This window comes from Chiloscyllium plagiosum, chromosome 11, assembly GCF_004010195.1.
Source record: "Chiloscyllium plagiosum isolate BGI_BamShark_2017 chromosome 11, ASM401019v2, whole genome shotgun sequence".
NCBI lineage: Eukaryota > Metazoa > Chordata > Chondrichthyes > Orectolobiformes > Hemiscylliidae > Chiloscyllium > Chiloscyllium plagiosum.
The window spans coordinates 77,080,072-77,091,845 of NC_057720.1; the positions used below are offsets into that span (position 1 = coordinate 77,080,072).

The following is an 11,774-nucleotide window of genomic DNA, read 5'->3' on the forward strand; positions in this document are numbered from 1 at the left end:
TGGGATCTTGATCAGATGGGCCAAGGAGTGGCAAATGGAGTATAATTTAGATAAATGTGAGGTACTGCATTTTGGAAAGACAAATCAGGGCAGGACTTACACACTCAATAGTAACGTCCTGGGAATTGCGGCTGAACAAAGGGACCTTGGAGTGCAAGTTCATAGATTCTTGAAAACGGAGTCACAGGTAGATAGGAGAGTGAAGGTGGAGTTTGGTAAGCTTGCCTTTATTGGTCACTGCATTGAGTATGGGAGTTGACAGGTCATGTTGCGGCTGCTTAGGACATTGGTTTGGCTTCTTTTGGAGTATGGCATGCAATTCCGGTCCTGCTTTAGGAAGGATGTTGTGAAACTTGAAAGCGTTCAGAAAAGATTTACAGGATGTGGCCAGGCTTGGAGGGTTTAAGCTGTAGGAAGAGGTTGAATAGGCTGGGATTATTTTCCCTGGAGTGTCTGAGGGGTGACCTTAAAGAAATTTATAAAATCATGAGGGGCATGGATTGGATAAATAAACAAGGTATTTTCCAAGGAGTGGCAGAGTCCAGAACTAGAGGGCATTGGTTTAAGGTGAGGTGGGTGGGAAAGATATAAAACGGACATAAGGGGCAGCTTTTTCATGCAGAGGGTGGTGGTTGTATGGAATTAGCTGCCAGAGTCCTGATGAAGGGTCCCAACCGAAAACGTTGACTTTCCTGCTCCTCCAATGCTGCCTGACCTGCTGTGCCTTTCCAGCTCCGCATTTTATCCGCTCTGACTTCCAGCATCTGCAGTCCTTGCTAACTCCAAGTCACTGAAAACCATACTGCAAAGCCTCTTCGAAGGATGCCCACCTTGAAAAAGGTTTCCTCCTCCCTCCATAAAGATCTCAGTGGGATCTCTCTCCCACTGCAACCCCCAGGTTACCTCATCCACCCTGAAGTTCTTCGACCACAATCCGCTCCTACAGCCACTTCTCGTTTCTCAGCACCTATTTACGTAGTCGGCTTATCCCCCACTAACTCCAGACAACCTTCAGACCATCTCAATTTGGACCAAACTGTGACAACTGTTATCTACAGCACCTGCAGAAACAGTTCACCCTTCAAATCCTCAGTTCCATGCTTGCAGCCATGCGGTGACATCTCCTCTCACTACAGTCAGCCTGCCAAAGCTCATGGTTTCTCTCCCCCAGACCCACAAAGGACCTCTACTAATTCTGCATTCTTAGATGGATCCACAACGTCAACACTCCCCCTCCACCCTATCGGACAAAGATCGTAAGTATGCCAAAACACTCAACTCCTGATCTGAAACGTTGACTTTCCTGTTCCTCTGATGCTGCCTGATGTGCTGTGCCTTTCCAGCTCCATATTTTATTGGCTCTGACTTTCAGTATCTATAGTCTTTACTATTTCTGAGCTGCCAGAGGAAGTGGTGGAGTTTGATACGACTACATTAAAAGGCACCTGGATAGATATATGAATAGAGGGAATTGGGCCAAATGCTGATAAATGGGACTAGATTTATATCAGATATCTGGTTGGTATGGACGAGTTGGACCACAGGGTCTGTTTCTTTGCTGTACATCTGTACAATTCTAAGGTCAGAGAGCAGCTATGAAGAGAAACATAGAGTTAACAGTTCAGCCCAATGAACTTTTACCAATGCCTACCATCTGATTTGGGGATAGGAGTGGCTGCAGCCTATCATTCTCCAGCAGTATGTTGAGTGATGAAGAGTTTGCTGCCATGTGGGAAACAAGGCAAACATTCTGCACTGGAAATGCCATAAAACTAGCTTATGACAGTGGTGAAGTAATGAGCTCACATTATGCTGTAATCACTACCAAATGATTTTCTTGTTCCCATTATGACATCATGATGTTGATATTCTGAGTGGGATGTTCTGCTGCATGTTATAATCCTAAATTTAGGGAGGGGCTGCTACACTGTTATGTAAAAGTAGCTAAAGAATAGTTTTACGTCTGATACTCAAAACATATTTTTCAACAAGACAAAAACTCAAAAACAATCTGAAGAGATAAAACAGCCATCAGATTAACAATTTTCGTATTATCAGAAGCCAAAGAGTCAGTTGAATTATTTATGTGAAATCATTCAAACAATAACAGGCTGTCATTGGTGAATATGTGCATATATAGATTGCAAACAATGCTGACACCGTTCATATAGACTACTGGTCTCAAAGATTGAAAAACATGTGCTGCATTTGAAGATCAAAGAGTTTGATGCATTTAAGTTAATGCACAATGTATCACCAGTTTTTCCCGTGTTATGAATGAAATAAGGTTCGTAAAACAATTCAACAGGTTTGTGCTCATGTCACTTCTCCAAGCACCAGTTGCAGAGCAATAAAACTTATTGTTTCCTTCCAAATAGGTAGTTTATCAAACAGAAGTTCATTCAGGAGTAGTGCACAGGAGAAAAAAAGTCACCACCTTTGGCCAACTAACAAAATAGATATGAAATAACATGATCAAGAACATGAAACATTACCATGATCAACTTGAAACATTAATTCTATTTCTCTCTCTGCAGACGCTGCCTGACCTGCTCCATTTTTCTAACTTCTTTTGCTCTCATTTCAAATTTCCAACTTCCATTTCACTTTCATTTCAAAGATTAATAAACTGACCTGCAGGACCATAGCAATAGGGCAAGAAAGGCTGGATAACCTAAACTTACCAAGAACAAAGGCTCCATTCCTTCCATCCGCAATGGCTGCCCTGCATTCTAGGCATTACATGGAAAGATAGTGTCACCAATAATACAGTCCTTTTGAGGACAAAACTGCCAAGCATGCTAGCACTATCAAGCAAAGGTGACATCACTGGCTTAGGCAAATGCACAGGATGCAAGATTACTGCTCTTATGTCAAGCAAGTAGGCAGCCCATTCTAGGAGAGCAGCAGGGTTTCAAAAGGTGCGATTCAACAATGCTGCCAAAAGGGGCATGAAAACCCTAAACATTAATCATGATAAGTGGAAGCTTGTAGCTGATAATTGATGCAAATTGCAACATCAGCAGTAGATAGAAGTTCACCGCGATGACAATTAGTTTCAGAAGCTCCAAAGCTGACACGAATCCTTGCCATCATCATTGCAGGGGTCATGTCATATTACTGGCAAGGGGCAACCTCATTAGCGGCACTCGTGGGAGTCTTTGCTTTTCTAGAATTAGTTTATTCAGTCATCAAAAGGAGTGCAGATTATCTCATCTTATCTCACCAAAGTTTTGAAATCACATTCCCATCATCTCCCACAATGGAAGGATACCAACCAAACTTTTTTGAGGCATTTCTTTACACTAAGTTCTGTTGTTACCTCTTTATGCATCATATATATCCAAGAGTTATTCAAACACAGGGGCCTTAACTTGAGCTTATTCCAATCACACTTACCAGAAAATTTATTGAAAAAGGCAACAATTTCAAAATCATGAGTGCCTTAGTTGAGACTGGGTAACTTTAAAAAATTATTGACTATATCACATGGGCTCAAGAGAGGAACTAATCATGCCTTAAAAAATTATTGCAGAAAGGGGACAGAAGTAATGGGAAAACACAAATCTGCACCTCACTCAGGGTTAAAATTTACCATTCTGCTCATTTAAACCACATTGAAGTCCCTGGCTGAAACAGAGACTGCAAAGCACTAACATCTGTTGGCTCTTTCATGATACAAATGCAAGGTTCCATTTCGAGTCCTGGAGAAAATAAAAGCCCATTCCAGACTTCCTAAATGGCTCATTTGCGACATTGTTAATGCTGTACATAACAAATTAAACAGTAAGAAATCTTACCCTTTCACTTCTTATGGAACCTGTCACATCGTCATCATTTAGATGTCGTTTAAATTTAGGCGGCATGATTACTGCCCAATGGAATGTGGTCTCTTCAAATTGAAGTACAAATCTTCAATCTAAAACAAATAATTAAAGGGTATTATTAATGTTATGCATTAGGAACTAAATTTCCCTGAACTTTGTCAGAGAAAATAACATTTTTATCAGTTTGCTCTTCAATCTCTTGTGCTCAACTGAATACAATTTATGCAATCTGTCCTAGTAACATAGCCTTGAAAGCTAATACATTATTCCTAACTTGCATTGACCAGATTTGAGCACAGCATTCCAGATCAGTTTTGACCAATGCTTAGAGCAATTGTCTGTCAAACCTTATTTATTAAAAGGTCCATTATTGCTTAATTCTGTCACACAGGAAAACAGATGAATGAAAATGGCAGTTAATGGCAGAGTTTTTAAATATATAAAACTGAACTTAAGACTAAACATTGAAACTGATTGCGTGCAAATTCTAAACAAAGGGCCTGTTTCCACACAGTAGGCAATCTAATCCAATTAAAAAAAAGGTTCTAATTTAGCACCAGTGAAAGCTCATCAAAATAGGAACAATCTTTTACGAGTAAGACTGCGACAAATTTTCCAAAATTCCACTCGTGCTCTTCACAACTTCCACAAAACACCAACACATGAAAATGAAAACTTGAACCAAAGAGGTTAGCTTATGGACAGTTGTCAAATATGATCCAGGACAGTAAGACAGAAATTAAGATAATTTTGTGGAAAGAGTTTATTAAATATTCAGTCTTATAACTTCTACAAACCAGTTCCACTTCCTCCTCTTTTATTACTATCCAGTCAATTAATCCCAATCACCTGCTTACTACTTGATAATGACCTGCTGTTGCGATCACAGTATTTGTATGGCTGGTCCAGTTCAACTTCTGGTCAATGATAACCTCAGGATGATTGTTGAGGGATTCAGTATTGGTACTGCCATGAAATCTCAAGAGGTGGTGATTAGATTCTCTCTTGTTGAACATAGGTACTACTCAAGCTTTGATATTGTCCAGGTTTTGCTGCATATGGACATGTTTTGCTTCAGTATCTAAATTGTTGTGAATTTTGTAATCAGTGAACATCCCTAATCTGACCTTAAGATGAAGGGAAGGTCATTGATGAATTAGCAGACAATGATTTGGCCTAAAATGCTAGCCTGAAATATCCTGGGTCTGAGATGATTGAGAAACAATGATAATCATCTTCCTTTGTGCTGGGTATGATTCTAATCAGCAGAGGCTTTTCCTCTTGACTCCAATTTTATTAGGACTCCTTCATGCCCACATTTGGTTAAATGATGCTTTGATGCCAAGGACAATCACTCATCTCCAGAATTCAATTTGTTTTCTATGCTTTGGCCAAGGCTTAATGAGGTCAGGTCTGGCCATACCTGAACTGAGCATTAGCAATAAGGTTAATCCTTTCCAACTATCACTTAATAGTACTATTTATGATGCCTCCCAGCACTTTGTTGATGACTGGGAATAGGTTGATAAGGCAGTAATTGGTTGTTTGTATTTGTCCTGCTTTTCATGAAAATAACAGCTAGGCAATTTTCCAGATTGTCTGATCGATGTCAATGTTATGGCTGTACTGGAACAGCTAGGCTTGAGCCATAGCTAGTTCTGAAGGAATAAGTTTTCAGTACTATTGTCAAAATATTCTAACAGCCCATAGTCGATTAGCCCCAAGAAATTATTTGAATTATTTGGATGCCCTACTGTAAGACTACTGTTTCACATCACAACCTATGACCTCACTTGGACCTTTCCAGTCATTTTGCCTTTTCTTTCATCTTATCACATTCCCAGGATTAAAATTTATTTCTGAAGGCTCAACAAATTTTCTCAGACTTCAGGCTGAATGAGTCAATGACCTTCTCACTGTTGAGGGGATTCAAGTGCTCAGAAAAACAAGATGTCAACTGTAATTCCTTACAAGCCACGGTGATCACGCTCATTACCAAAAGGAACTTTGGATTTCTCCCAAAAAAACAATTGATATGGATTGAAATCTCCAGTAATTTGCAGTGAGATCTGGACTGTCTGTGCTGGGGCAGATCTTAACTTACAGCTTGGTTGGTTTGCTAAGATTTTATGAAACATTACACTTATTACCATGATTTATTTCACACATTCCATGACTCAAGGGACTTTATGCTGCCATATTTATAACAATTTCCATATTTTCATATGCATCCGTAAATTCACCACTGGCAAGGTCACTTCCATTGTCAGTTAGGAATTTAGCTGGTGCTTCTATCCTGGTCTGTATCCAATTCTCCATTAACAATTGTTCTTTTCTCTTCACTATATAATATTTTCAAATAGTTAAAACTTGTTGCCATTTAAACAAAGCAGATGAGTTGTTTTTTCCTTATCCCATACATTCAAGTTCATTGCTATGATTTTGTTGAAGTCTGGACAGTGACAGTGTCCTCCTATTTCCTTTTTATACACATCGTATTTAGTGCTGATCTTGTCTATATGTTTAGTGTACCCATTTGCTTCTTTCTCCTGCATCCTTTCATAGGATTTTTAACCTGAGAGAAAATAGAAAGGCGAACTGCAATATAGTTTTAAGATAATTAGTTTTTTTTTCTTTAAACACCTATCCCATGATATGAATAACACCTCCTTAGTATTTTGATTAGAGAAATTCGAACTTATTCGAGGGATACAATGGTGTCCGGATTATGTAAACTGACTTGCCATATAACTGCGTTGTCTTGTGGTGTTCCACATCTAGTTTCATTTAAGTCTTTCTCATTGACAGTCTGCAAAAGAGTAAGATTAATTCACCTGACACTATGTGGTAAAGTGGTTTAGTATTGCTATTTTACAGCCAACAGCACTTTTTTCAGTGGTTCCAGAATGGTGTCCCCTGCCACACCCCCAAACTTGAAGGTAGGTCCCTCCAATTCCTGAACCTTACTCCAATCCTGATGATTTGAAGAATTTTGGTGAAATTTTAATAAATCCATTCCATGTGTACTAGATGTGCATCCAACATCGAATACAGTGTGACTGAATGGGTCTGTAACCAAAAACATTCAGCTCTGCAAGATGCTTCCTGTGGCCAGGACAATTCCTCTTCGCTGATCAATATCACCCCCATCTTCTCCTTCTGAACCGTCTGTATCACGTGTGATTTCAAACTCACCATTATCCCATTTAAGACAATTGCATACTATTAAGCCTCATTTAAAACATCATTTTGCCATACATCCGGCATTCCTGGAATTTGTTCATTTGTTATTTTTCTCTAATTCCTGTTGTTTGACTCTCTGCCAGATATATCCCAAATTCATTCCTTTTAGCTATGATTCTCCTTTCACATTCACACTCGTGGCATCTACCTGAATGACCTTGAGATGCTACTTCCATTGAGTGTTCCATTCTGTGTGTTATTGCTGCATGTTCTATTTCAGTCACAAGAGACACTGGGAATGATCGTTTTTTCCAGTTGTGTTTTAAAAGATTTATTCCATCTGTTCTAAAAGTGTGTGTTTTCTATCTGAAAATCTAACCTGAAATAATATTAGGCATCCATCCACATTCAACATTATTGCAAAATTAAAGGCAACAATCTAAAAGTAAGCATTGATTACTTTTTCAAAACTTGCATATCCTTTTATCTGCATCTTCCTTTCTAAATTTAAGTGTCACCATGCCTCATTTAGGTAATCTTATAGATTTTATCCATCATATTTAATACAAATTTTAAACCTTGCTCAGGCCAACATTTTACTTTCTACCTCTGAGAATAGTTTACAAATGATCTTGCTTCTAGTAGGAAGTAACTGTGCCAAGGTCATATTCTTATCTGAGAAGAATGCAACTATTTCCACATGTCCGCTCCATATTTCCATCGATCATAAGGTTCGGTTTCACAGCAAATTGATAGACAATCACAACTCAATACGTTACATTAGGTTTCAATAACTCTTCTCAAAGTTAACTCAAAGTATCTTTCATCAAAATGAATTCCCAGTTTCCACCTTTAGGCAACTCGCCCCTGCTACCAATGTCAATTTGGATTCATATCAGTCAGTGAGGCAGAAACCAAGTCATGTTTCTTTGTGAATAGCACTTATTAATTACTCAATCTTAAAGCTCCTTCCACCCACCAGTCCCACCTGCCTCCCCCTTTACATGCTTTTTTCGGAGATGCTATTACACGCCTCTGCCTTACACATGACGACCAAATCACCAGTGTTACCAAGTAAAACAATTATGAACTGCCTCTCCCTTTATATTTACCCATTCAGTTAATTAATTATCCTCAATTACTGCCATATTAAATTTGGTCATCCTGTAACACCCTCAGATTGTCAATTACCAGCAAATTAAGAGAAATTCCACTTGCTAATTCACATTAGAACCTGGAGAGCTGGCATTCAGAGGTTTTCATCATTAACTTGACCCAATCAGCCAAAGACATGACTTTCATCCTACCAATCTGGGCTGGACTAGATCCAAGGCTGAAGGCCGTTTTCTTAAACCAGTGTGCTATTCAACAAGATTTTTAAGATCATTAAACCCTCCTAAACAATGCCATTAAAGTTTACAGAAAAATGTGATCTGAAAATGTAATTCATCACTTTTAAAAAAAAAAGTTAAACAGACCCAGATGGTTAGATTGATACTGCAAAAAAAAGATTTTTGGCTTTGATTATATGAAACAAGCAATGTGGAAGGTTCTGTCTGAAAGGATGTTGGCAACAGATTCAACAATAACTTCTCAAAACAGGAGCTAGCATATACTTGAGATCATTTTGCACGGCTATGAGGAAAGAGCTGGATGAATTGGATAATTCTTCCAAAGTGTCAGCAGAATATGGTAGGCCAGGAGAGCTCCTTTTATGCTGTAAGATTTTACAATCCTACCAGAACAAATACACCAATTTTCTGGTTACTAATCTATTACGGACCAGGTCAGACCCCCACAAAATATTTTAAGAAGGTAGCCTAGACCCTAACATTTTCTTATTTTAAAAGCAGATGTGAAGTGGGTGTTCCAGGTGTGATGCAACTGGTCAAACCACTTCGCTTTAAGCATAACAGAGTTTATTTAAACACTACAGTTGAAACACGAACAAAAGAAAGTGGAATTCAGAATAACTTAACTATTGGAAACTTAACGACCCAATACAGTACCTATTATAAATTAACTGTTCCAATACTGTAACATCCCATAATCACACTCCTTGGCAAAAAGGTAAGTTCAAACACAGATTCTTACAAGTGCAAGTGAACAACTTCCAGATAGAAATTTCAGAAGAAAATTAGAGGAATTCTTTACTGAAGCTGACAAGTGTCAAGGATCTCAAATCTTGTGACTGTTATATCTAAAACAAACTGGAAAAACACTGAACTGGGAGAACTGGCCACTCCCCTTCTATTGTTCAACTAGACACTTCGACACCTCTGCCTTTACGACCTCTCTTCAAAAAACAAAGACAAAATAAACTTGTTAAAGTGACAGCATCATCACAAATGTTCTACTAATAAAGTATAATTACATCATGTGTTTCCACCATTCCCTCATTATTTTTGGCATCAATTTTATTGATATCAAACTCTCAATTTTTGTTGGCAGCCCACCTGCCATTTTCCAAAACAGGAAATGGTAATGGTTGGTGCTATTAGTAAAAGGCTTTCAGACCAAGAATAAAAGAAATAGTGACTGTAATTTTAGGGCAACTGAAATTATTGCTCCTCTCCAGATGTTTTTAAATCAACCGGTTAAGAAAAGTTATTACACACTTCTGGAACAGGTGGCCCTTGAACCAAGCCCTTTAGGTCCAGAGGTAGGGAAACTATCACTGACAACAGACCCTAAGAGTGTTATGTCCACAGTTCGTGGTTGTTTTTTTCTATAGCTGGAGCAGGTGGGACATGAACCCAGGCTTCCTGACACAGTTAGGGATACTACTACTATATGACAACAACCCACTCAGTTGACCTCAGCTGTGAAAACACTTAACATTCTGAAAGTCTTCAAATTAATAGCTTAGCACTCATAGTTCTTCAAATACAATCAGTAGCAGAGAGGAAAATAATTTGCAAGTCTACAAGTTCCTACCAATGTTTACTGCCATTGTGTCACGATGATCCAGGAAATAAAGTAGCAGAGGTTTACACCTCGATCAACAAATTGTCACGTTACATCACCATAATACTTCCTGTCCTTAAGATTCAGAGACTTGTTTCAATTTCATTATTCAGCTCTCACATGCTAATGAAACATATACGTGTCACACTAGTGTAAGAGATACTTTCAAAGAAATGGATTATAATGGTCAACTTTTTTAAAATATAGAAGTGCCGAAGAGACAGCTAAATTTATACATCTTTAAACAGAAACAATGTTTCTTTTGCACCAACTGCAATAATGTTACAGATAGTTTAAAGACAACTCCTGCAGGCGATCCCTCACACTTCCCAAACCTGTGGCTTGTTTTTCTGCACATTTAACATTGTTACAAAGAAGAATCTGCTTTGAAGTAACACAAATAAACAGTGCAATTGGCCTGAACATGTACAACATTATGTACATTTCTATCAACAGCTCTTAAGCTGCCCAGAGTAGAAAACCCAGCTTCAAACCCTAGGCCAAACAATCTAAACTGTAATAGCATTCTGACAGTTGGGTCCTTGAATTTGTGGGGATAGGTTGGTGATAGAGCCTGCCAGAGAACTTATAATTGATTACTATTTGTTTAGTTCTGTTACTAATTGTATACACATAGAGGTCAGGCAAAATAGAGTCATACTCAGATAGGTTGTCTACCACAGACAGATTACTTGCCAACTTTCATTGACCTGACTGGAAACATATTCCAATGATTGTTAGCATCTCAGGAGAAGAATTGGCAAAATTAAAATCTCCCTCGGTACTCTTTCAAATTGTATATATATATCCCTCAGTATCATCACGAAAATAGATTATCTGGATTTATCTAATTGCTGTTTATGGAATCTTACTGTTATAAACTGCTGCATTTTCTCCAATACAACAGTAGCTAAACTTCATAATATTTCTTCGATGGTAAAGAATTCTGGAACATCCTGATGCAATAAGCAACAACTTGCTTCGTATAGAAACTTTATGAAGCACTTTGAATCTAGTAGAACATTCTAAAGTATATCTCACAGATATTTTCTTGCCAAGTTTGTAATCCAGCTAGATAATAAGACATGAGGAGAAATATTCAAAAATGTAAGTGAAGATTTAGATTTAAGAAGGCCCTCAAAGGAGGCAAGTAAGAGAGTGAGTGGTATATTTTGGGGGCAAATTTCAGACTGCAGCATGGAAGCAAATGAAGGCACAGTTAATAACAGTGAAGCGATTAAAACTGGGCTTCGGAAGGTGGGAGGGGCGGGGGCTTGCTGGGTCTGTATTGTCTGCACTTTTGTATGTAACGGTATTGTCTAATGTATAAATGTCATTGTCACTGTCTTGTCACACGTGGAACTGGGATTTGAGGTTTGTCCTCCTCTCCCTGTAAAATGGTTGAACGGTAGGGTTCGGGGCCTAGCTTTGCTGCTCCCCTCCCTTGTAAAACTGCTGTCTTTTGTGTAAAGCTGTCAATGTTTTTTGTAAACTGTTTTGTAACTTGTTTAATAAAATATAAACCGGAAAAAAAAAAAAAAACTGGGCTTCGGAAGGTGGGAGGGGCGGGGGCTTGCTGGGTCTGTATTGTCTGCACTTTTGTATGTAACGGTATTGTCTAATGTATAAATGTCATTGTCACTGTCTTGTCACACGTGGAACTGGGATTTGAGGTTTGTCCTCCTCTCCCTGTAAAATCGTTGAACGGTAGGGTTCGGGGCCTAGCTTTGCTGCTCCTCTCCCTTGTAAAACTGCTGTCTTTTGTGTACAGCTGTCAATGTTTATTGTAAACTGTTT

At 38.6% G+C, this 11,774-nt stretch overlaps 1 protein-coding gene across 4 annotated transcripts in view; it reads right to left on the reverse strand.

Annotated features, from left to right (window-relative positions):
* The window catches only part of vamp4 (vesicle-associated membrane protein 4), a 58,106-nt gene that overhangs the window by 44,290 nt on the left and 2,042 nt on the right, over positions 1-11,774 (reverse strand). For 3 of the 4 annotated variants that reach the window (XM_043699875.1, XM_043699877.1, XM_043699874.1), the window contains exon 2: positions 3,801-3,919. In XM_043699875.1, coding sequence (XP_043555810.1) covers positions 3,801-3,866 — 66 coding nt within the window. In that variant the 5' untranslated portion in view covers positions 3,867-3,919. Of the gene's footprint in view, positions 1-3,800; positions 3,921-11,774 lie in introns of all 4 variants that reach the window. The other variant, XM_043699876.1, reaches the window with a different exon arrangement.